The sequence below is a fragment of the Haliotis rubra genome, unplaced genomic scaffold (genome assembly GCF_003918875.1).
Source record: "Haliotis rubra isolate DU_JTF1 unplaced genomic scaffold, ASM391887v1 Scf621, whole genome shotgun sequence".
Taxonomy (NCBI): domain Eukaryota; kingdom Metazoa; phylum Mollusca; class Gastropoda; order Lepetellida; family Haliotidae; genus Haliotis; species Haliotis rubra.
The window spans coordinates 309,263-331,357 of NW_025767326.1; the positions used below are offsets into that span (position 1 = coordinate 309,263).

At 40.3% G+C, this 22,095-nt stretch overlaps 1 protein-coding gene across 1 annotated transcript in view; it reads left to right on the top strand.

Moving 5' to 3' along the window:
* The window catches only part of LOC124256263 (stromelysin-1-like), a 33,224-nt gene that overhangs the window by 1,640 nt on the left and 9,489 nt on the right, over window positions 1-22,095 (top strand). Inside the window, exons 2-6 of the mRNA XM_046690230.1 lie at window positions 12,281-12,360; window positions 13,942-14,105; window positions 18,870-18,945; window positions 20,291-20,442; window positions 21,472-21,741. Of these exons, the coding sequence (XP_046546186.1) occupies window positions 12,281-12,360; window positions 13,942-14,105; window positions 18,870-18,945; window positions 20,291-20,442; window positions 21,472-21,741 (742 nt within the window). The remainder of the gene's footprint in view (window positions 1-12,280; window positions 12,361-13,941; window positions 14,106-18,869; window positions 18,946-20,290; window positions 20,443-21,471; window positions 21,742-22,095) is intronic.

Genomic DNA, 22,095 nt, shown 5'->3' on the forward strand with positions numbered 1-22,095 from the left:
TGATATGATACACAAGTGCGAGAAATATGCCACGATTAACAACTGAAGAGAGAGAAAGAGCCATTGGGATGGTACAGATGGGGTCCACATACAATGCTGTTGTCAACGCCCTCGGATGCCACCCTATCAAGATTTAGTCAGGGCTTCAGACAGACTGAGGTCACCGTAGACAGACCAAGAAGTAGACGTCCACGCATCACAACGCCAGCTGGAGATAGGTACCTCCGTCATTAAAGGAAGGAGGGTAACGTTTCTTTTGGCGTTTGATAGACAAAAGATCGTGCTGAGGAATATTAAGTTCAACGGATGGCATCGAACGATATCCAAAGTTAGAAAACCTAAAGTCACGCGTGACTTTAAAACGTCACGATAGACTTTTGTAAATGTCAACAGTGTTTTTCAAAACCCGTTTGTATATGTTGTATCCCATGTTATGTCGGTGATTTGTATGATCGAGTATCATCATAGCTTGTTGTTCCTTATATCAATCACTGGATAGTCGAGTCAGCGATTTTAAGTGAGTGAGTTTACTTTTACGCCGCACTCAGCAATATTCCAGCTATTTTGCGGCGGTCTATAAATAATCGAATCTGACCAGACAATCCAGTGATCAACAGCATAAGCATCGGTCTACGCAATTGGGATACGATGACATATGTATGTATGTATGTATGTATGTATGTGTGTGTGTGTGTGTGTGTGTGTGTTGTGTTGTGTTGTGTTGTGTTGTGTTGTGTGTCTGTCTGTCTGTATTCATTCATTTATGCACGTATGAATGTTCGTATGTGTGTTTGTCTTGTGTGTGTATGGGTGTCTGTGTGCATGTGTGTCTGTGTGTATGTGTGTCGGTGTAGATATGTGTCTGTGTGTATGTGTCTTTACGTGTCCCAATTTATGTGTGTACCTGTGAGTATGTGTGGCTACTTCTGTTCTTTATGTTGTTGTCCCGATTTATGTGCATGTGTGTGTGCGTGCGTGCGTGCGCGTATGCGTATGTGTGCGACTGCACGTACTTGTCACGTACTGACGCTGGTCCTCTAGTGCCAGTCCTCCGAGATACACTGACCCAGTTTCACATGGATACCCCTTCCCGCTCGTCAGGCAAACACAATGCACCGTGGTTGGGAATTGTAAAACTACAACTTACGAACTATTTTGGTCACTTTGGTTTGTGTACCTACCGCTGTCATAGTACTGCTGTGTGGAGTCTTACTTACTGTTTTCTGTAAACCGTGTGATTGCTCTGTGCTACCGGTTCTGTTCTGATTACCTTAACTGCTCCCACTGATGTTCGGTGTTCCATTAATGTAATTTTCATAACTATTTCCCCTTACACGCAGTGGAGTCTGTTTGGTAGATAACCAATAGAAGTGTTGTATTTATATTTCCATGTATTATAACGACTTTTGGTAGAATCTAGATTAAGTGCTGTCCCATGTCCTTCAAAGGATTAGCGATGAGGAGGCGCTGTTATCTTATTCACTCACTTAACGGGGTCACACGGGACATTGTCCTCAAATGATTTCAGCCTCCATGTTATAGGTAGAATAACTGACTGACTGACTGACTGACTGAGTTTGGTTTTACGCCGCTTTTAGCAATATTCCAGCAACATCACGGCGGGGGACACCAGAAATGGGCTTCAAGGAAGAATAACTGCAGTGTAACAAAGAAAACTATGAAATCAACATTTTATGACCCCTTTCGTTATACTTCGTGTTGAAGTGTGAATATAATATGTTATACGTATTTGTTACAACGTAACTAATTGTTTTGGTATTCATATATGAGGCTGAGTTCCAGACTCGATGTTATAATTAGAAAAACTGCAGCTTTAACTATCGAAAATCAACGTTTTATGATCGCCGTCGTTATTCTTCTAATTTTAAACAAATTATGTTATATATATAAAATTATATAAAATAATTTCAAAAAGGTAACATTATTGTTTTGGTAATCATGTATGAGGTTGAATGCCAGACTCAATGTTATAGTGAGAAAAACTGCAGCTTTAACTACCGAAAATCAACGTTTTATGATCGCCTTCGTTAATAATATACTTTGTGTTAAAGTTTAAAGAAATTATGTTAGATATATGAACTTATGTTAAATAATTGTAATTATGTAACATTACAGTTTTGGCAATCGTGCATGAGGTTGAAATTTCATTCTGTCCTGTTTTGGAGTTATAAGCCTGTTATACCGCGCCAGGGATCGTGGTATCATTCCTTAATCAGATGTCGGTGGAGTTCTGGTGCCTTATTTCACACCCACCACAGGAAGTGTATCGAGCTAGGGAGCAGTCAACAATGCATATGTCGTCAGCAGCCATACACTGGGATTTCTTTCGTCAGACGGACTTGGGGAAGAATCGGGTCAGAATTGACCTTGTCTCCCACCGTTTGACTCTGGTTAATATTGATCTTCATGTCACCACCTGTGATCGGGGGCGTAGCTACCATTATAAAAAAAAAGGTCTTACACATGATTGTTGCTAGAAAGGCTGGGCAGCCCGCAATACTATCTAAATATAAAGCTTTGCAACCTGTCGGACTAACACGAAAACATTGGCTTGCTACGCGGATGGACTGGTCAAGGTCAGCACTGATCTTCTGTTCCCCGCGTTTGTCAACTTCAGATGCATGCTAGATTTGATCTTCAGCATCTCGTGTTGGCCACCCCCTGTGAACAGTAAGGGTTTGAATCGATCTCCAACACCCCAAAGTTGTCAACCCCCGTGAAGATTAGGATTATAATTGATCTTCAGCACCTCAATCTTGACAACACCCTCGAACATTAGGATATGCATTGATCTTCAGCACCCAACACTTGACAACCCACAAACATTAGGTTTAGTATTGATCTTCAGCACCCAACACTTGGCAACCCACAAACATTAGGTTTAGTATTAATCTTCAGCACCTAACGCTTGACAACCATCAAACATTAGGTTTAGTACTGATCTTCAGCACCCAACACTTGACAACCATCAAACATTAGGTTTAGTATTGATCTTCAGCACCCAACACTTGACAACCCACAAACGTTAGGTTTAGTACTGATCTTCAGCACCCAACACTTGGCAACCCACAAACATTAGGTTTAGTATTAATCTTCAGCACCTAACGCTTGGCAACCATCAAACATTAGGTTTAGTACTGATCTTCAGCACCCAACACTTGGCAACCCACAAACATTAGGTTTAGTATTAATCTTCAGCACCTAACGGCTTGACAACCATCAAACATTAGGGTTTAGTACTGATCTTCAGCGCAACACTTGGCAACCCACAAACATTAGGTTTAGTATTGATCTTCAGCACCCAAGGTTTAGCTTGACAACCCACAAACATTAGGTTTAGTACTGATCTTCAGCACCCAACACTTGACAACCATCAAACATTAGGTTTAGTATTGATCTTCAGCACCCAACGCCTTGACAACCCACAAACATTAGGTTTAGTATTGATCTTCAGCACCCAACACTTGACAACCCACAAACATTAGGGTTTAGTACTGATCTTCAGCACCCAACACTTGACAACCCACAAACATTAGGTTTAGTACTGATCTTCAGCACCCAACACTTGGCAACCCACAAACATTAGGTTTAGTATTGATCTTCAGCACCCAACAAACATTAGGTTTAGTTGATCTTCAGCACCCAACACTTGACAACCCACAAACATTAGGGTTTAGTATTGATCTTCAGCACCCAACACTTGGCAACCCACAAACATTAGGTTTAGTACTGATCTTCAGCACCCAACACTTGACAACCCACAAACATTAGGTTTAGTACTGATCTTCAGCAGCTTGACAACCCACAAACATTAGGTTTAGTACTGATCTTCAGCACCCAACCTTGACAACCCACAAACATTAGGTTTTAGTACTGATTGGCTTCAGTACTGATCTTCTTGACAACCCAACACTTGATCTTCAGCAACCCACCACAACATTAGGTTTTAGTACTGATCTTCAGCACCCAACTTGACAACCCACAAACATTAGGTTTTCAGCACCCAAGCAACCCACAAACTGATCTTCAGCACCCAACACTTGGCAACCCACAAACATTAGGTTTAGTATTGATCTTCAGCACCCAACACTTGACAACCCACAAACATTAGGTTTAGTACTGATCTTCAGCACCCAACACTTGACAACCCACAAACATTAGGTTTAGTATTGATCTTCAGCACCCAACACTTGGCAACCCACAAACATTAGGTTTAGTACTGATCTTCAGCACCCAACACTTGGCAACCCACAAACATTAGGTTTAGTATTGATCTTCAGCACCCAACACTTGACAACCCACAAACATTAGGTTTAGTATTGATCTTCAGCACCCAACACTTGACAACCCACAAACATTAGGTTTAGTACTGATCTTCAGCACCCAACACTTGACAACCCACAAACATTAGGTTTAGTATTGACCTTCAGCACCCAACACTTACAACCCACAAACATTAGGTTTAGTACTGATCTTCAGCACCCAACACTTGACAACCCACAAACATTAGGTTTAGTACTGATCTTCAGCACCCAACACTTGACAACCCACAAACATTAGGTTTAGTACTGATCTTCAGCACCCAACACTTGGCAACCCACAAACATTAGGTTTAGTATTGATCTTCAGCACCCAACACTTGGCAACCCACAAACATTAGGTTTTAGTATTGATCTCTTCAGCACGCAACACTTGACAACCCACAAACATTAGGTTTAGTACTGATCTTCAGCACCCAACACTTGACAACCCACAAACATTAGGTTTAGTATTGATCTTCAGCACCCAACACTTGGCAACCCACAAACATTAGGTTTAGTACTGATCTTCAGCACCCAACACTTGGCAACCCACAAACATTAGGTTTAGTATTGATCTTCAGCACCCAACACTTGACAACCCACAAACATTAGGTTTAGTACTGATCTTCAGCACCCAACACTTGGCAACCCACAAACATTAGGTTTAGTACTGATCTTCAGCACCCAACACTTGACAACCCACAAACATTAGGTTTAGTATTGATCTTCAGCACCCAACACTTGACAACCCACAAACATTAGGTTTAGTATTGATCTTCAGCACCCAACACTTGACAACCCACAAACATTAGGTTTAGTACTGATCTTCAGCACCCAACACTTGACAACCCACAAACATTAGGTTTAGTACTGATCTTCAGCACAACGCCCAACACTTGGCAACCCACAAACATTAGGTTTAGTACTGATCTTCAGCACCCAACACTTGGCAACCCACAAACATTAGGTTTAGTATTGATCTTCAGCACCCAACACTTGACAACCCACAAACATTAGGTTTAGTACTGATCTTCAGCACCCAACACTTGGCAACCCACAAACATTAGGTTTAGTACTGATCTTCAGCACCCAACACTTGACAACCCACAAACATTAGGTTTAGTATTGATCTTCAGCACCCAACACTTGACAACCCACAAACATTAGGTTTAGTATTGATCTTCAGCACCCAACACTTGGCAACCCACAAACATTAGGTTTAGTACTGATCTTCAGCACCCAACACTTGACAACCCACAAACATTAGGTTTAGTATTGATCTTCAGCACCCAACACTTGGCAACCCACAAACATTAGGTTTAGTACTGATCTTCAGCACCCAACACTTGACAACCCACAAACATTAGGTTTAGTACTGATCTTCAGCACCCAACACTTGGCAACCCACAAACATTAGGTTTAGTACTGATCTTCAGCACCCAACACTTGGCAACCCACAAACATTAGGTTTAGTATTGATCTTCAGCATACACGCGCGTATACATGAGCGCACGCAGTTGAGCACCATGAACAAACACTGACATGAGAACACACGGCCTCACTGTACGTCATGTATTTATATGTATGCATTTCTCACATATCACATGAATTAGTGTGTAAGGCGAAATTTAACCAAACCCATCTCCGCTCTAAGACAAAGCAGCTCAATGCGATTCTGCCCCATCTAAACAGTCCACGCACAGGAAATAATATTCATAGAAGTCACTCTGTATATGGAAAGTCTTGAAAATCCATCCTTGTACCCATATTCTACGAAAAAAGCAGTACGTGACGTCTTCAATTTATCTTCCTTTTGTTTAAAATAATACATTTCCTTGATCTTATGATACCGGTTATAAATCTTGTTCCTTATGAATCACGAAGTTCGATTTACATGATGCTTGAAATGAACACTTTCGTACTTGGATACACTCACAGAAGAACACCTGTTCATGAAAACGAGCGCCTGCTAACGCCGCTGTTTGATAGTGTTTCATAAACATCTGTTGATGATAACGAGCGCCTAGTAACACCACTGTTTGATAGTGTTTCATAAACACTTGTTCACGATAACGAGCGCCTAGTAACACCACTGTTTGATAGTGTTTCATAAACACCTGTTCATGATATACATACAAACGCCTGGTAACATCACTATTTAGTCACCCGTGAAGGTCCGGGTTAGAATTGATCTTCAGTAACCCATGCTTGTCGTATGAGGCGACTAACGGGATCGGGTGGTCAGGCTCGCTGACTTGGTTGACAATTGTCATCGGTTCCCAATTGCGCAGATCGATGCTCATGCTGTTGATCACTGGATTGTCTGGTCCAGACTCGATTATTTACGATTATTTACTCGACGCCATATAGCTGGGATATTGTTGAGTGCTACGTAAAACTAAACTTACTCACTCACTATTTAGTGATTCATCAACACCTGTTCATGATATATATATAAGAACGCTTGGTATTATTACCATTTGATAGTGTTTCATAAACACCTTTTCATGATATATATTAGTTAGAAACGTACAATGGAAAGGGTTTTGTCGCTTTCATACATTACTGTTCCATGCAACAGGGCATTCACATTTACAAATATACTTCCAGATATTCTTTCAGACTGTAAATTCCAACATATTGCCGTAAGTTTTTATTACCTTTATTTCGTTTCGTTTAAGGATATTTTTGTTTCAAGAACGGGTTGGACACAAGTTTAGAACGCCCACTTCTATAGATTTGTAGATCACAAACAAATGCTTTAAATGACAAATGAAAATTAGGAAAAACGCATGTACTTTAACTCTGCTCATTTGTAATGTTAGGCGATGGCTAGATTTGAGTACAATCACAAGCGGCCGAAGGGATGTTGTAAATCCAGATGGGATCCATGCAGGTAGCAAAAGTCCCCACGGTCCCTAGTTTGGTGATCTACCTTCAGTTACTGGCGATCTATAGCTTGTTTTTATTGTATTGTTCTAAATAGAAATACTTTTTGAGACAGATGGAATTCCTGTATATGTGATATTCTAGTGTGCTTTTTATAATGTAACTGTATTTATCATGAATTTATAACTTGTTTTAGTCACGATATGGCTAAAATACTGCCGATGTGACTATAACTTAATTGTAACTCACTCACTTGATCATCTTTATGCACGTGTGTACTTCACATGCTGATTTCGTGCGCATTATTCAGTGAAGCTGAATCTCTAACTAGCCTCAAGTCAATATTACCATTTTTTCCATCTTGCCCATACAGGAGTAGAGATTATACGTTACTGGTGGGACTTAATGTTAGATTTTGTCATATAAAATCTGAGACATGATCTCTTTGAAAATAGTGAATCAATTCATTTCTTTATTCTCAGAGCACCGCCACTTGGCACAACACTTGCATGACGCAACCCGCCTCGTTTTAGCGCGATTAATCACTACTGTCCGAAAACACGTCACGCCGGAAACCTATACACACGATACACACAGCAGAGTAACAAATACCTGATCGCAATAACTATTAGAATTAGTTCTTAATGATTCGATGAAATATTTCTTTTAAATAATGGAAATGTTTGCAGCTCATGCTGTTGATCACTGGATTGTCTGGTCCAGACTCGATTATTTACGATTATTTACTCGACGCCATATAGCTGGGATATTGTTGAGTGCTACGTAAAACTAAACTTACTCACTCACTATTTAGTGCTTCATCAACACCTGTTCATGATATATATATAAGAACGCTTGGTATTATTACCATTTGATAGTGTTTCATAAACACCTTTTCATGATATATATTAGTTAGAAACGTACAATGGAAAGGGTTTTGTCGCTTTCATACATTACTGTTCCATGCAACAGGGCATTCACATTTACAAATATACTTCCAGATATTCTTTCAGACTGTAAATTCCAACATATTGCCATACGTTTTTATTACCTTTATTTCGTTTCGTTTAAGGATATTTTTGTTTCAAGAACGGGTTGGACACAAGTTTAGAACGCCCACTTCTATAGATTTGTAGATCACAAACAAATGCTTTAAATGACAAATGAAAATTAGGAAAAACGCATGTACTTTAACTCTGCTCATTTGTAATGTTAGGCGATGGCTAGATTTGAGTACAATCACAAGCGGCCGAAGGGATGTTGTAAATCCAGATGGGATCCATGCAGGTAGCAAAAGTCCCCACGGTCCCTAGTATGGTGATCTACCTTCAGTTACTGGCGATCTATAGCTTGTTTTTTTATTGTATTGTTCTAAATAGAAATACTTTTTTTGAGACAGATGGAATTCCTGTATATGTGATATTCTAGTGTGCTTTTTATAATGTAACTGTATTTATCATGAATTTATAACTTGTTTTAGTCACGATATGGCTAAAATACTGCCGATGTGACTATAACTTAATTGTAACTCACTCACTTGATCATCTTTATGCACGTGTGTACTTCACATGCTGATTTCGTGCGCATTATTCAGTGAAGCTGAATCTCTAACTAGCCTCAAGTCAATATTACCATTTTTTCCATCTTGCCCATACAGGAGTAGAGATTATATGTTACTGGTGGGAGCTCAATGTTAGATTTTGTCATATAAAATCTGAGACATGATCTCTTTGAAAATAGTGAATCAATTCATTTCTTTATTCTCAGAGCACCGCCACTTGGCACAACACTTGCATGACGCAACCCGCCTCGTTATAGCGCGATTAATCACTACTGTCCGAAAACACGTCACGCCGGAAACCTATACACACGATACACACAGCAGAGTAACAAATACCTGATCGCAATTACATTTTAGAATTAGTTCTTAATGATTCGATGAAATATTTCTTTTAAATAATGGAAATGTTTGCAGCACATAAGCGTTTCTTGTTTGAGACGAGGCAATTCATAATGAGTAGATGGAAATACATTTAGATTAAGAATATACAAAGGTGTTATATCAAACAGATATTGCTGGCAAATATCGGTGAAGGGAAGGGTTTTATTCGCGTGGTATAGAATTCTACCCAGGAACAGTTTGGTTGATACACATCACAAATTCGAGTTTCCATCCAGCAAATTAGCTTGGGCTGACAATGAAATCCAAAGCACCAAATTAACTTAGATTATGTAAGGGTAGCGATTCCTGTTAAATGCAAACGCATCTTATCATTTCATGCTGACAGTTCATTAAAACATATTTGTGATAATGTCAAAATGTAAAAAAATATGAACGTGAGGTACATTGTGAAAACAAGCACGAGGAAAATGTATGAATGTTTTAAACGGATATTTACTCTTAATTTGTATGACACATATATTAGCAGGGATTTGTATCTAGAAACGTCTGTCCCAGTTTAAGACGTCTAAGATGCCACCTTCGAGATTATGACGACCACCTTGACGATGATGGTGATGTTGTTGTTGTTGATGATGATGATGATGATGATGATGATGATGATGATGATGATGATGGTGACTGGATGATTGTGCTGTTGTTACGAGTGATGATGATAATACAATCAAAAATCACTGGCATTGTAATTTGCATAAACATATTCGATTACGTCTTTGACGTGAAATAAACTCATTGATTATTATGTCAATATAAAATTCAACTGTAAAAGCACACATTCCATGTCCTCTGCGACCCTTGCAGACTGAGTACGGACCAAGTGGACGTATCGAGTAACCAGCGTGCACAGTACAGTGTTCAACATGCTACGAAATTAGAATGACCATTTTCATTAAAATGATATAAGTAGTACGAGGCACTTGTTAGCCCCAGGAAACAGAGGCACATATGTAGGTCTGTGACAGTACCATAGAACAGTCGGTTGACCGCGCCATGACCCACACAGGACCCGAGTACTCAGAGTGGGGACTATCCCTTCCGTACTTGACGGACAGTTATACTGAACTGTTAGCTCACTTCCGTACATTGGTCTGGCTTTACGACGCTTTGAACAGTATTTGGGTACGACACGGCGTGTTAGCTCAGTCAAGGAATAAACCCTGAAATTGAGCCGGTCTTTCATTTTACTTATTTGGTCCTTGACGTTTTACTTATTTGCTTTTTACGCGTTACCAATTTTGTCTTTGATGTTTTGCCTGTTTGTTATTTGACATTTCACCAATATATTTTCGACTGTTTACCAATTAGCTTTGACGTCTTATGAATTTAATTTTTTTACGTTTTACCATTTTAGTCTTTCATATGTTACCTATTTGTTATTTGGCGTTATACCAATCTGGTCTTTGACGTTTTACCAATTTCATTTTTAGTTCTTTTACTAACTTGGTCTCATTCTTCCTTCTATCTTGATGAAAAAGAGAGTTCTGACAAGCCAAATATCAGGTTACCTGGGACTAGACCCCATAGTCATACGTTTCTTGTCCCAAGGGGGGCAACTCTGCACAGCCAGCTTCGGCACTATCACCATAAGCCCATCCGTGCCCCATCCCCCTGCTTCCGTACATTCGTGTCATACAAAGCGAAACATGAGTCTCATTAACCTGATCAGACGATGACCTACTTTTCAGCCGATCCGAATTTTCTCGTGTGAAAGTGAAAAGAGACACCACAAACAACTATGGTTACACTGAATTCCAATTCCTTGTTTCATAAGAAAATGGTATTTACAAATGCATTTTAATTTTAAACTTTAATAACATCGTATTTCTATATTTTATGGTGAGGTGTAGGCAGCATGACCTTAACTAAGACGTCACAGACTGCCCCTGTTGGATGAGGTCGTAAAATGATTCACAATTCATCTGGGTCACTGGTTACACCTGTTATGTGTTTTTTGTGCTTATTCAGTGTAGTTCTGTAACGCACAATGTGATTGATATAATATCAAGCCCGTATAAGGGCGCCAAACTTTTCTAGCGGGAGAGACTCGTGAGATTTCCATGATTTCCAGGTTTCCGTTTGTCAGAGCTCGCTGTACGACAGAGCACGCTGCACGACGTGTTTGCAAGGATTAGAAGGAGCGTAGTGTTGCAATATACAAGTGCTTAGATGTATCAAATAATACTGATTAATAATTATGTGAGCGGATGATGAGCGATCGACGCCGTCTGTGGATGCTGAAACCTTACTTTTGGTTTCCCATTCGTCATGTGATGAAGATTAAAACCAGCAAACATCTCTCACGATGATGTCATTTTCTTGAATTTATTTATGATAGTAAGATGCCTGCTATGATATTTCAAACCAACTCTCTCTATGAACACAATCCTGACATGAGCTAAATTCAACAGTACGGGAGCAACAGCTTGTCGCGCTGTCTGTAGTCGAGACGACACTTCAAATGATTTTAAACACACTTTAACGTAATCCGTAAATAGGTAAAGCATATATCGTACAATTGTAAGGATATATAGCAATCTCTGATATCAGGACGCTTTGATATGATTCAAAAGCATTATATATTGAGATTAATTTGGATAAAGATATCAATGAATGGAATGAGTGAGTTAATATTCAACGTCACATCGGCAATATCTCAACCATATCGTGACGAAAACAATTTATACAATAAAAAGTGAAAACATTTTGAAGATTAAAACCTGTCGACGATGGACAGTAAAAATACTAGAAAGTCACAAGATATATATAAAACTAGCGATCAAAGCTAAAACATTCCAATCAAAGAAGACAATACAATATAAAACACGGGCCATAGATCGCCAATAACTGAAGGTAGATCACCATACTAGGAACCATGGGGACTTATATTACTTTTGCTACCTGCATGGAGCCTAGCTGGATTTACACCATCCCTTCAGCCGCTGGCGATTGTAGGATAATTTAGCCGAAATTTAAAAGAACAAACATACTACGTTTAAAAACTTGGTACGAGAAAATTTCACTTTGAAAGTGTTTGGGACTTACGTTCAATGAATGGATAAGTCACGCGGTGTATGTGTGACACATTTTCATATGCATATTTATGTTACAGGGATATCTTCGAACATACGGGTTCACCACTCAAGAAATCAAAAGCTCGGCTCACAAGGAATCAAGGAAGAAAGCAATTAAGTAAGAAAGGGTTTGTGCTTTACTTTTAAAGAAAAATCAGATTTAAAAAGGAAACTTGTGGTTCCGTGTTCAAATCCTTTTACGAGGTTTCAAAGAGTTTAGATACAAATGTGTGCAGCAAAGGAAGACACACCTCCTGTGGGAAATGTGTTTTTGTTGTTTATGTCGAAATGAATTTCCTGCCTTCATGTACAAGGTGTTTTTTTAGATTGGTAGCGAGGAGCCTTGATTTTATCGGGAAAGTATTTGTTCCCGAAAATTCTTGAAAACAACAATGCTTCATTCTGTTGAAATAAAATGAAACGATTGCGAAACAATTACGTGATAGTTTTAAGTGTTTCTGAGAATGAAATATTTAGGCTCATGTTTCCGATCAAAGAAAATACTTGGATCTACAACTGAAGCTGAGAAAATATGTAAATACGTAATCCCGGCCCCGTTTGAATAATGAAGCAAATGGCAAGTGCCTTACATCACTGGAGTTACTAATAATATAGAATAAGTAAAGTGTAGCCACAGATATATGCGTGATCGGAACATTGCTTAGTATGTATTTCTAAAGCTGCGTCGCATTTTTGTACAGATTGGTCAAATGTTTAGTAATTGCAAATATTACTGTGCTACAACCTCTTGAACCGATTCACGTGTGGAATCTTGCACGGAACTTCGAATAATTCGATAACTCCTTTACTCAATTTATTTTGCTTTAGAAATAAAGGTTTCCCAATTGTGACGTATATCGACATACACAGGAAATAAGTGTAAATGTGTTGCAATCTTGACTACTTTAGAAGTATCCCTTACAATTTAATATAAAAGTTTCTTCACGTTTTCATTCTTACTTTTTGCATCTAGTGGATAACACGTTTTCCGAGTGAGTGAGTGAGCGAGTGAGAGTGAGAGTTTATCAATATTTCAGAAATATCACTGCGGAGGGCTCAATATATGTGGGAATTCGAACCCGAACGTTTTAATCTGTAGACTTTACCACAGCCCTTACATTTGTCTTCAAAAGTGGAAAGTCGGTGGATCAGTTTCCTGACTGTGTCTTACCAACACACGTTAAAAATGGTACTTTTTGTTGCCCAGCCTGGCGAAAGGACGCTGAAATTTGTCGTGAACTTGGCATGAAGGGTATTAGAAAGAAAGGACTTGTCGGTTCGGAGTATAATGTGTGCATTTGGCATCCTGGTTTCTTTGTGTGTTTGTTTGTTGTTTAAAGCCACACAGTATTACTGTCATATGGCGGCGGTCTGTAAGTAATCGAGTCTGGATCAGACAATCCAGCGATCAACAGCATGAGCATCCATCAACGCAACACGATGACATGTCTCAAACAAGTCAGCGAGGCTGACCACCTAATCCCGTAAGTCGCCTCTTACGACAAGAATGGGTTACCTCTATCTTCACGGATACCTTGGGTGGTATGGTGGAATAGCAACGCACGGCTGTCATAAAAAGCCACAAACAAGCACGTCGCTATCTTGAGCGCGATTTCATACTTTGTGATGGATTATCATAATCTTTTGTCGTTGGCATATATGAACATGACTTTAAAAAGTACTCGTAATATCTTTTCAGATTATTTCAGAAATACTACGGGTTACAAAAGACGGGCTTGGTTGATGATGCAACGTACCGCCTTATGACGTCATCAAGATGCGGGGTACCCGATAACCCTGAAATCCTGGCCAGTTATGATGACTACACCAATGCAACAAAACCTCTTGCCTATAAACTGACAGGTACGTGTATATTTTGTAAACATTTCCTGTAACAGTTCCTCTCCTGTTACATGTATTACATCAATTTAATATACAAAATAATCATTGATTCCTTTGGAACCTACATAAGAATACATGGTATCGATGAGTGAGTGAGTTTAGGTTTACGCCGCTTTTAGCAATACTCCAGCAATATCACGGCGATGGACACCAGAAATGGGCTTCACACTTTGTACCCATGTAGAGAATCGAACCGGGGTCTTCTGCATGACGAGCGAACGCTTTAACCACTAGGCTACCACACCGTCCCCGGTAACGTTGACTCGTCGAACGTCCCCAGATCAGTGACGAAACTGATGTCCATTTGACTTGACAATTGACTAGCCTTTGCATGCGTTTAGGACGGTGCCACCTATGGGTAAAGTGAGTCTGTGATTATAGTTTTATGCCGCTTTTAGCAATATTCCAGCAATATCACGGCAGGGGACACCAGAGATGGTCTTTTCACACATTGTACCCATGTGGGGAATCGAACCCGGGTCTTCGGCGTGACAAGGGAACGCTTTAATCTTTAGACTACCCCGCCGTCCCCGATAGGTAAAGAATACTCTCATGTTTTCGCGAACATCATGACTATTGATAGCTAGTCATTGACACTAGCACAGTTGCACAATCGACTCTGCTTTAAGTGCTTACATGGACGTGGAAAGGGTTTCGTTGCTTGTATTTGATATCGAAGTCTGTTATAAGGGGCTCGTCTGACGCTAATAAACCATATGCTCAGTCAACCTTTACTTCACAATACGTGTATCAACGGGTCACAATGCTCAACACAATACTCGCAGTTTCAGTTTCAATTCACGTCATGTAAGTTTCATGTGGAAACAAATCTCGATTTAAAACAGTCAAACATCCACGTTAGACGCAAATGAACATATATAGTTCAGAAATCTTAGATCAGGATTCACAAGTATGAACTTTGTTAAGTGAAAGTTGCTACCGGGTTTCAACGTTATTGATTCTCGGTCCTTGATGAAAGGGAAACGAATTTTGACGACAGCGGTGATTTTATAAACAATAACAAACCAGCGATGAATATGTGATGTTCTTAGGCATGTGACCGATTAACTTGTAGGAAGAGATCGTTATGAAAACCATATATGTATACGCTGTATACTTCAAGGGGAGCTGAGAATGTAATTACACACCGATTTACGGGTAATCATATTCAGTATGGACCTGCCGTAGGGCAAAGATACATATTATTAGAATTTCAGCTATGATCGCAATTATAATCATGATGACAGTTTTAGTCCAATCAGCATGTAACTAGCTACGTTACAACCCCTACACATTGTAAAGTGTATGACGCAGTCCGTCACGTACCGGAAGTGGTATGGGTTGTTGTGAACGTGTAGTAGGTCAGGCGGTAACAGCACTAAGCTTCAACACCATGAGCAGCGAGCTACACTCACAGCTGAGTGAGTGAGTGAATATGATTTTACGCCGTTTTTAGCAATATACCTGTAATACCACGGCGGGGGCACCAGAAGTTGGCTTCACACGTTGTACCCATGTGTAGAGGGGAACCGAACCCGGGTCTTCGGCCTGACGAGCGAACGATTTAACCACTAGGCTACCCCCTGCCCCCTTACCTGTAGGCCCCTGCATGCATTTTCAAACTCTGTATGTAATTTATGATTGGTAATGTCTCCAGTTACCGGCCAGTCTCAAACCTGACCTTCATGTCCAACATTCTGGAGAGAGCTTTTGACCTTCAACTGGCAAAGCATCTTTATGAGAACAACCTGGTGAACAAGTTCCAGTCCGCCTATCGTCCGAACCATAGCACAGAGAGTGCTCTGCTCAGGGTTACGTATGATCTGCGGAGCTATGTGGACAAAGGTTCCATTGGATCTCTTATCCTGCTCGATCTGTCGGCAGCCTTTGATACTGTGGACCACGGTATAATTACAGTACGACTACGACAGGAAGTGGGTATATCAGGAATACCACTGTCATGGATACGCTCATATTTGAGCAACAGACGCCAGTCAGTTATGATTGGTGATACTAAATCTGAAAGTATCGCGCTACCCTGTGGGGTTCCCCAAGGATCTGTGCTAGGTCCAGTCCTGTTTGTGCTGTACACAAGTAGTCTCACCTCCAGCAACAGACAGTATGGGATGAACAACCATGCATATGCTGACGACACCCAGCTATATCAAGGTTTCAAAGCAAGCGAAGCAGTCGATGCACTTGCAAGAACTACTGATTGCACTAAATCAATAAAAACATGGATGACATCAAACAGATTAAAACTGAATGATGGAAAAACCGAGGCCTTACTCGTTGGACCCACACAGCGCATTCAACAGTTGAATATCACGTCAGTGGCTGTTGGAGACTCATTCTTCACATTCGCCGACAAAGCAAAGAACCTGGGTGTCATCTTTGATTCTCCCTTGTCAATGGAAGCCGAAGTTAATCAAGTGTGCCAAACCTGCTACTTCCATCTAAGAAGTATTGGTAATATTCGCCATCTTATTACCAAAGACGTAACAAAGACAGTAGTCCAACAACTCGTGATGTCCCGCATTGACTACAGCAACAGTCTGTTGTATAGTTTGAGTCAGGATCTGCTGAACAAACTCCAGAAGGTACAAAATAGGGCAGCTCGTATTGTGAGTCGTGCACCAAAAAGATGCCACATAACACCAGTATTGATGTCCCTACACTGCCTACCAATAGAAGTCCGGATCCACTTCAAGATCTTGTGTTTTGCCTACCACTGTTTGAATGGTACAGCACCGAGCTATCTATCGGAACTGATCTCACCATATCCACCTTCACGACGTCTAAGGTCTGAAAACCAATGCCTACTTGCAGTACCAAACTCAAGACTAAAATCCTACGGCAACAGATCGTTTCAAGTAGCAACACCTCCGTTATGGAACCCACCACCTCAGAACATTAAAGAATCCCCCACCCTTGAGACATTCAAAACCAACCTAAAAACCTTTCTCTTTAGAAAGTTCTATCCCCACGAACTATCTCCTCCCGTGAACTTCTCATCTGTCACTATTGTAGCGCCTTGAGCATGCACCTTTGTGGATGGAACCCAGCTTAATATAAATATACATTATTATTAATGTATGTTTGTTTGTTGTTAAATGCTGTTATATCGTCTTCACCTACCCATGCTTGTCGTAAGATCGGGTGGTCGGGTTCGCTGACTTGGTTGACACATATCATCGTATCCAAATTCCGCAGCTCGATGCTAATGTTGATCATTTGATTGTCTGATCTAGGCTCACACCATACAGTTGGAATATTGCTGAACGTGGCGTTAAACACGAGCATACACACATTCAATGAAACGTGAATGAGAGGTGTGACTTGCCTTTCAAACACGGAACAAGAACTTGAAAAAGTTAACCCATCCAATGGCAAAAAGATTAATCAAAAGCCACAATGACAGATAGGGCAGCTGTGAACTATAGAAAACAAGACGAAAAAACATGTGACTCACATATATGAAAAATGCATACTAATCTATTAGAAATATAAAATGTATCTAGAACATTCAAAACATTCAAAACAATAATAAGTGAAAATAAACAAAACAAACATAGCAAATCGAGAAAGCAACAAAACAAACCACCAAACCGCACCATCAAATAAACAAAGTCAACCACCCAGCCTGTCAAACTAGGTTTCTTACTGTGTTTGTGCAGCCGATAATGGGAACAGAATACGTCGTCATTCGTCATTGGTAACGAGTTTCACATCACCATTGAGTTTTGCTGCGGAAGATGACAATGAAGAGGGCACAAGTGGTTGACAGTTTCATACTGTCAGATCCTGGTCATTGAAACCCTACTTGAACGCGACACGCTTTGACTTATTTACCGATATTTAAACCCTGCATTTATCTTGTTTTGTGATATAGTTCCAGAATTCATAAACCCCAACTGTTATAATGATATACGCATGGAGATGCACAAAGTTAATATGTGTTCAAAAGCCCAGTGATGTTTGTTTGATGTTTAGCGCCACGCTTAGCCACAATCAAACTATGATGTCGGTCTTCAAATAATCGTGTCTTAACCAGATAATCCCGTGATTGACATTATGAGCATTGATGGTCGCGACTGGGATACGATGACAAGAATCAAGCAGGTTATTGAGTCTGACTCCCTTAATCCGACTGTCGCCCTTTACCACATTGGGTATACGACCAGGGCCTCCTTTCACAAAGCACTAAGGTGATCGTAAATCACTAAGGTAACCTTAGTGCAATGTTAAGGAATGGGAGTTAAGGTTAACTTTAGTAAAGGTTGCTTCGTGAACTCCCATTCTTTATCATTGCACTAAGGTTACTGTAGTGACTTACGATCACCTTATTTAGTGCTTTGTAAAAGGAGGCCCAGGGTGCCGTTGTATAAAGCGGTCTTAGCGCTACTCCCATTACCTTAACATGAGGTAGTCTTAGCGCTAAGGTTGTTTTCTACAACAGCACCCAGGGGCTCTTTTCGCGAAGCAACCTTTGGGAGCTTTAGGGAGCCCAATGTCTGTAAGATATCCTCACAACCTCAGTCCTGGCAGTCACATGTCCAAATAGGTCAAACCGGTCACGCTCCCTAGTGGTGTCTTTATCGTGTCTTTAGATCTTCAGGTAAAGATGTTTGGTAAATGATCTGATTTAAAGAGAATGTTACTTTCTCATCATATATCAACCAACAGTGTTGTGTGACACTCATTCACGTTCTATCCGACATTTAGGTCCCACATGGAAGGATTCCACTATTCGATGGGGAATTTCACAGTATACGAACCAGTTGCAGCGTGACTCACAGCGGTAAGTAAAGTTCTTGGTTGTCATGGTGATGATTGCCAGATACAAAGTTCTCCATCATTGTGGCCGTATCGTATTTATATTTGTAACGCCTAGAGTATATACCCACACTTATATCTCACACTTATACATTCAGATATATTGTGGGTAACATAATTAATATTCAAATAATATCTCCTACCTTATATTATATTGAGGGCGGTAGGGTAGCCTAGTGGTTAAAGCGTTGGCTCGTCACGCCGAAGACCCGGGTTAATCCCCACATGGGTACAATGTGTGAAGCCCATTTCTGGTGTCCCCCGCCGTGATGTTGCTGGAATATTGCTAAAAGCGGCGTAAAACCAAACTCAGTCAGTTATATTATATTGTAAATATAAATTGTACAGAGAATAACCTGGTCTGTCATACAGACCCTGAAACAATTATATCCAAGAAAGCCCATGCCACGTTAGAATATGTGAGAAGTCCAGAAAATGAAGAAAGTCTCTGTTCTCTTTTCATTATATTTTATGACCATAATTTAGGAACCGTTTTTTTCTGTAAAATATGTTAATTTCAGAGACCAGATATCGCTGTTAGCCTAAAACTAACCACTCGTGTATCTGCCGAAACAGATTCTACTCGGATTTAAAGGCAAAACAGTAGTAAAATATTTCTTCTTAAGGTGGCATTTAGAATTTGGGTATGATGAAGAGGTACAAATTTGAACTTCTTTATTGCAGTTGTGACATTTGAACTTCTTTATTACAATTGTGACATTTCGGTGTAGATACTAAAATATCACTTGCTTGATAACGGTGTTGGTATCTACACAGAAACCTCGCATCAACTGCATTAAAGAAAGTGTCAATCCTTAAATTTTGTTCCTCTCTCTTGTTCGTACTCTTTAGCAGTAAAATATATAAGAATAGATCGCTGAAAATCAGTTGTGGCACTAGGTCTTCGTCGTCTGCCCTGCCATAGCTGGGGCCAAATATACATTTATGAAAGATCAATCTCTATTAGGACGAAGACCACCTGGTGTTCAGAAGCATATGAAAGAAGAACGTCAATGTCCTTCCGCTGGATTGTGAAGACTGACTGACTGAGTTTTGTTTTACGTCGCTTTTAGCAATATTCCAGCAACATCATGGCGGGGGACACCAGAAATGGGCTTCACACATTGTACCCATGTGGGGATTCGAACCCGGGTCTTCGGCGTGACGAGCCAACGCTTTAACCACTAGGCTACCCCACCGCCCTGAATTGTGAAGAGAGTAACCTTAAGGTATAATACATAACATGCGCTTACTGTCAGATCATACTCTTATTACATGCTATGTTGCAGTGAATGTAATCCATTTTTCAGAAAGACATTGACCGATGCGTTTCAACGATGGCAAGCAGTGTCTGGTCTCAAATTTGTCTATGCAGATGAGAAACCCGATATTGACATCAGATTTGTGTCTCGGGACCATGGCGATGGGAGTGCATTTGACGGGAGAAGCAATAATTTGAAAGGTTAGCTTCAGATACACATTATACACTCTCGTGAAGATCCATGTCTTAAATTTGTTTGCTGCATAACACATCACTTCAATAACGCAATACTTCAATAACACATCACTTCAATAACGCGATACTTCATACCCATGAAGATCCGTAACACATGCTTGTAGTAAGAAGCGGCTAACGGGATCAGGTGGTCAGGGTCGCTGACTTGGTTGACACATGTCACTTATCCCAATTGCGTAGATCGATGGTCATGCTCTGGATCACTGGATTGTCTGGTCCAGACTCGATTATTTACAGATGGCTGTCATATAGCTGCAATATTGCTGAGTGCGGCTTTCAACATCAAACAAACATGTTGTGCATCGTTTGGTCTCTCGGGTCTGTATAAATCTTAGAATCTTGGTTCGAATCCTGTTTTGCACCGTTGTATTCCTAGTTTTGTCAACAACCTCTGACCTGCATCACTAGCAAACTGCCACATCAAAATTACACACATTGATAAATACTGCTCTTCTGTGGATTAAGTCTCATCTTTCTGACCGTACCATGTCCGTTAAAGTTGAAGATGAGCTTTCTGTTACATTCTTAAGTCAGTATGGTGTTCCTCAGGGTTCTGTTCTCGGGCCTATTCTATTTTCCGTATATATTCTGCCCATCGGAAATATTATCAAGAAACATTGTTCTTCTACGAAGCCTAGCCGTGCCGTCTCACTTTGCAGTTCCCAGCTGTGGAACTCTCTGCCATCTGAACTAAGAAACACCAAATCCAAAGACTTTCTCAAGTCTCTCCTTAAAACCCACCTCTTTCGCTCAGCATTCCACTAGACTTTCAGGATTGTGTGTATATATGTGCTTAGATTTGGTTTTAACTTTGTCATAGCGCCACTGAGCACCTGTCTATGGATACGAGGCGTTCAAGAAATCAATTATTATTATCATTGTTTGAAACGTGCAGTGTGAAACAAACCCGCTCGATAATGACACACATGCTACTGACCTAATAACAACATCACGTGTCATATCTCTGTTTATTAGGCAACGTGCTTGCCCACGCCTTTCCCCCCGGAGGTGCGGGATTGTCTGGAGACGCCCACTTTGACAACGATGAGCTGTGGACCACAGACATTGACAACAAAGACTGGGAAAGGAAGTACTTAGAGAAAGTTGCTGCACACGAGTTTGGCCATTCTCTTGGCTTACAGCACTCCAACATCGACGGGGCTCTCATGAGTGCCTACTACTCCGGCGCCATAAGAAAATACCAACTCTCCGATGACGACATTAATGCCATACAGTTTTTATACGGTGTGTATTTTGGGCTACTGCTACAAATAGATTTAATTGCCTCTTGATACACATTTTGATGTTATTTAAGCCACCGAATATGTTACAGATACTTCTATGTGTCAAGTTGTTACAGTGAACAATTGCTTTTGACACCTTAAGTTAAAATGTTGTTTACAGTTACTACTTAAAGGCACAATGTCACACCACACTTCTCTAAAAACATTATAATGCATTTCTCTCAATAATACTATCAGCCCTCAGGGAAGCTACTATATAATTTATTAAATAAATACGTATTTAGATTACAATATTAATTTCAAAAGTTCGAATGAATTAATGTAACGCTGCATTAAATCGACTCTTGCGCCCTCT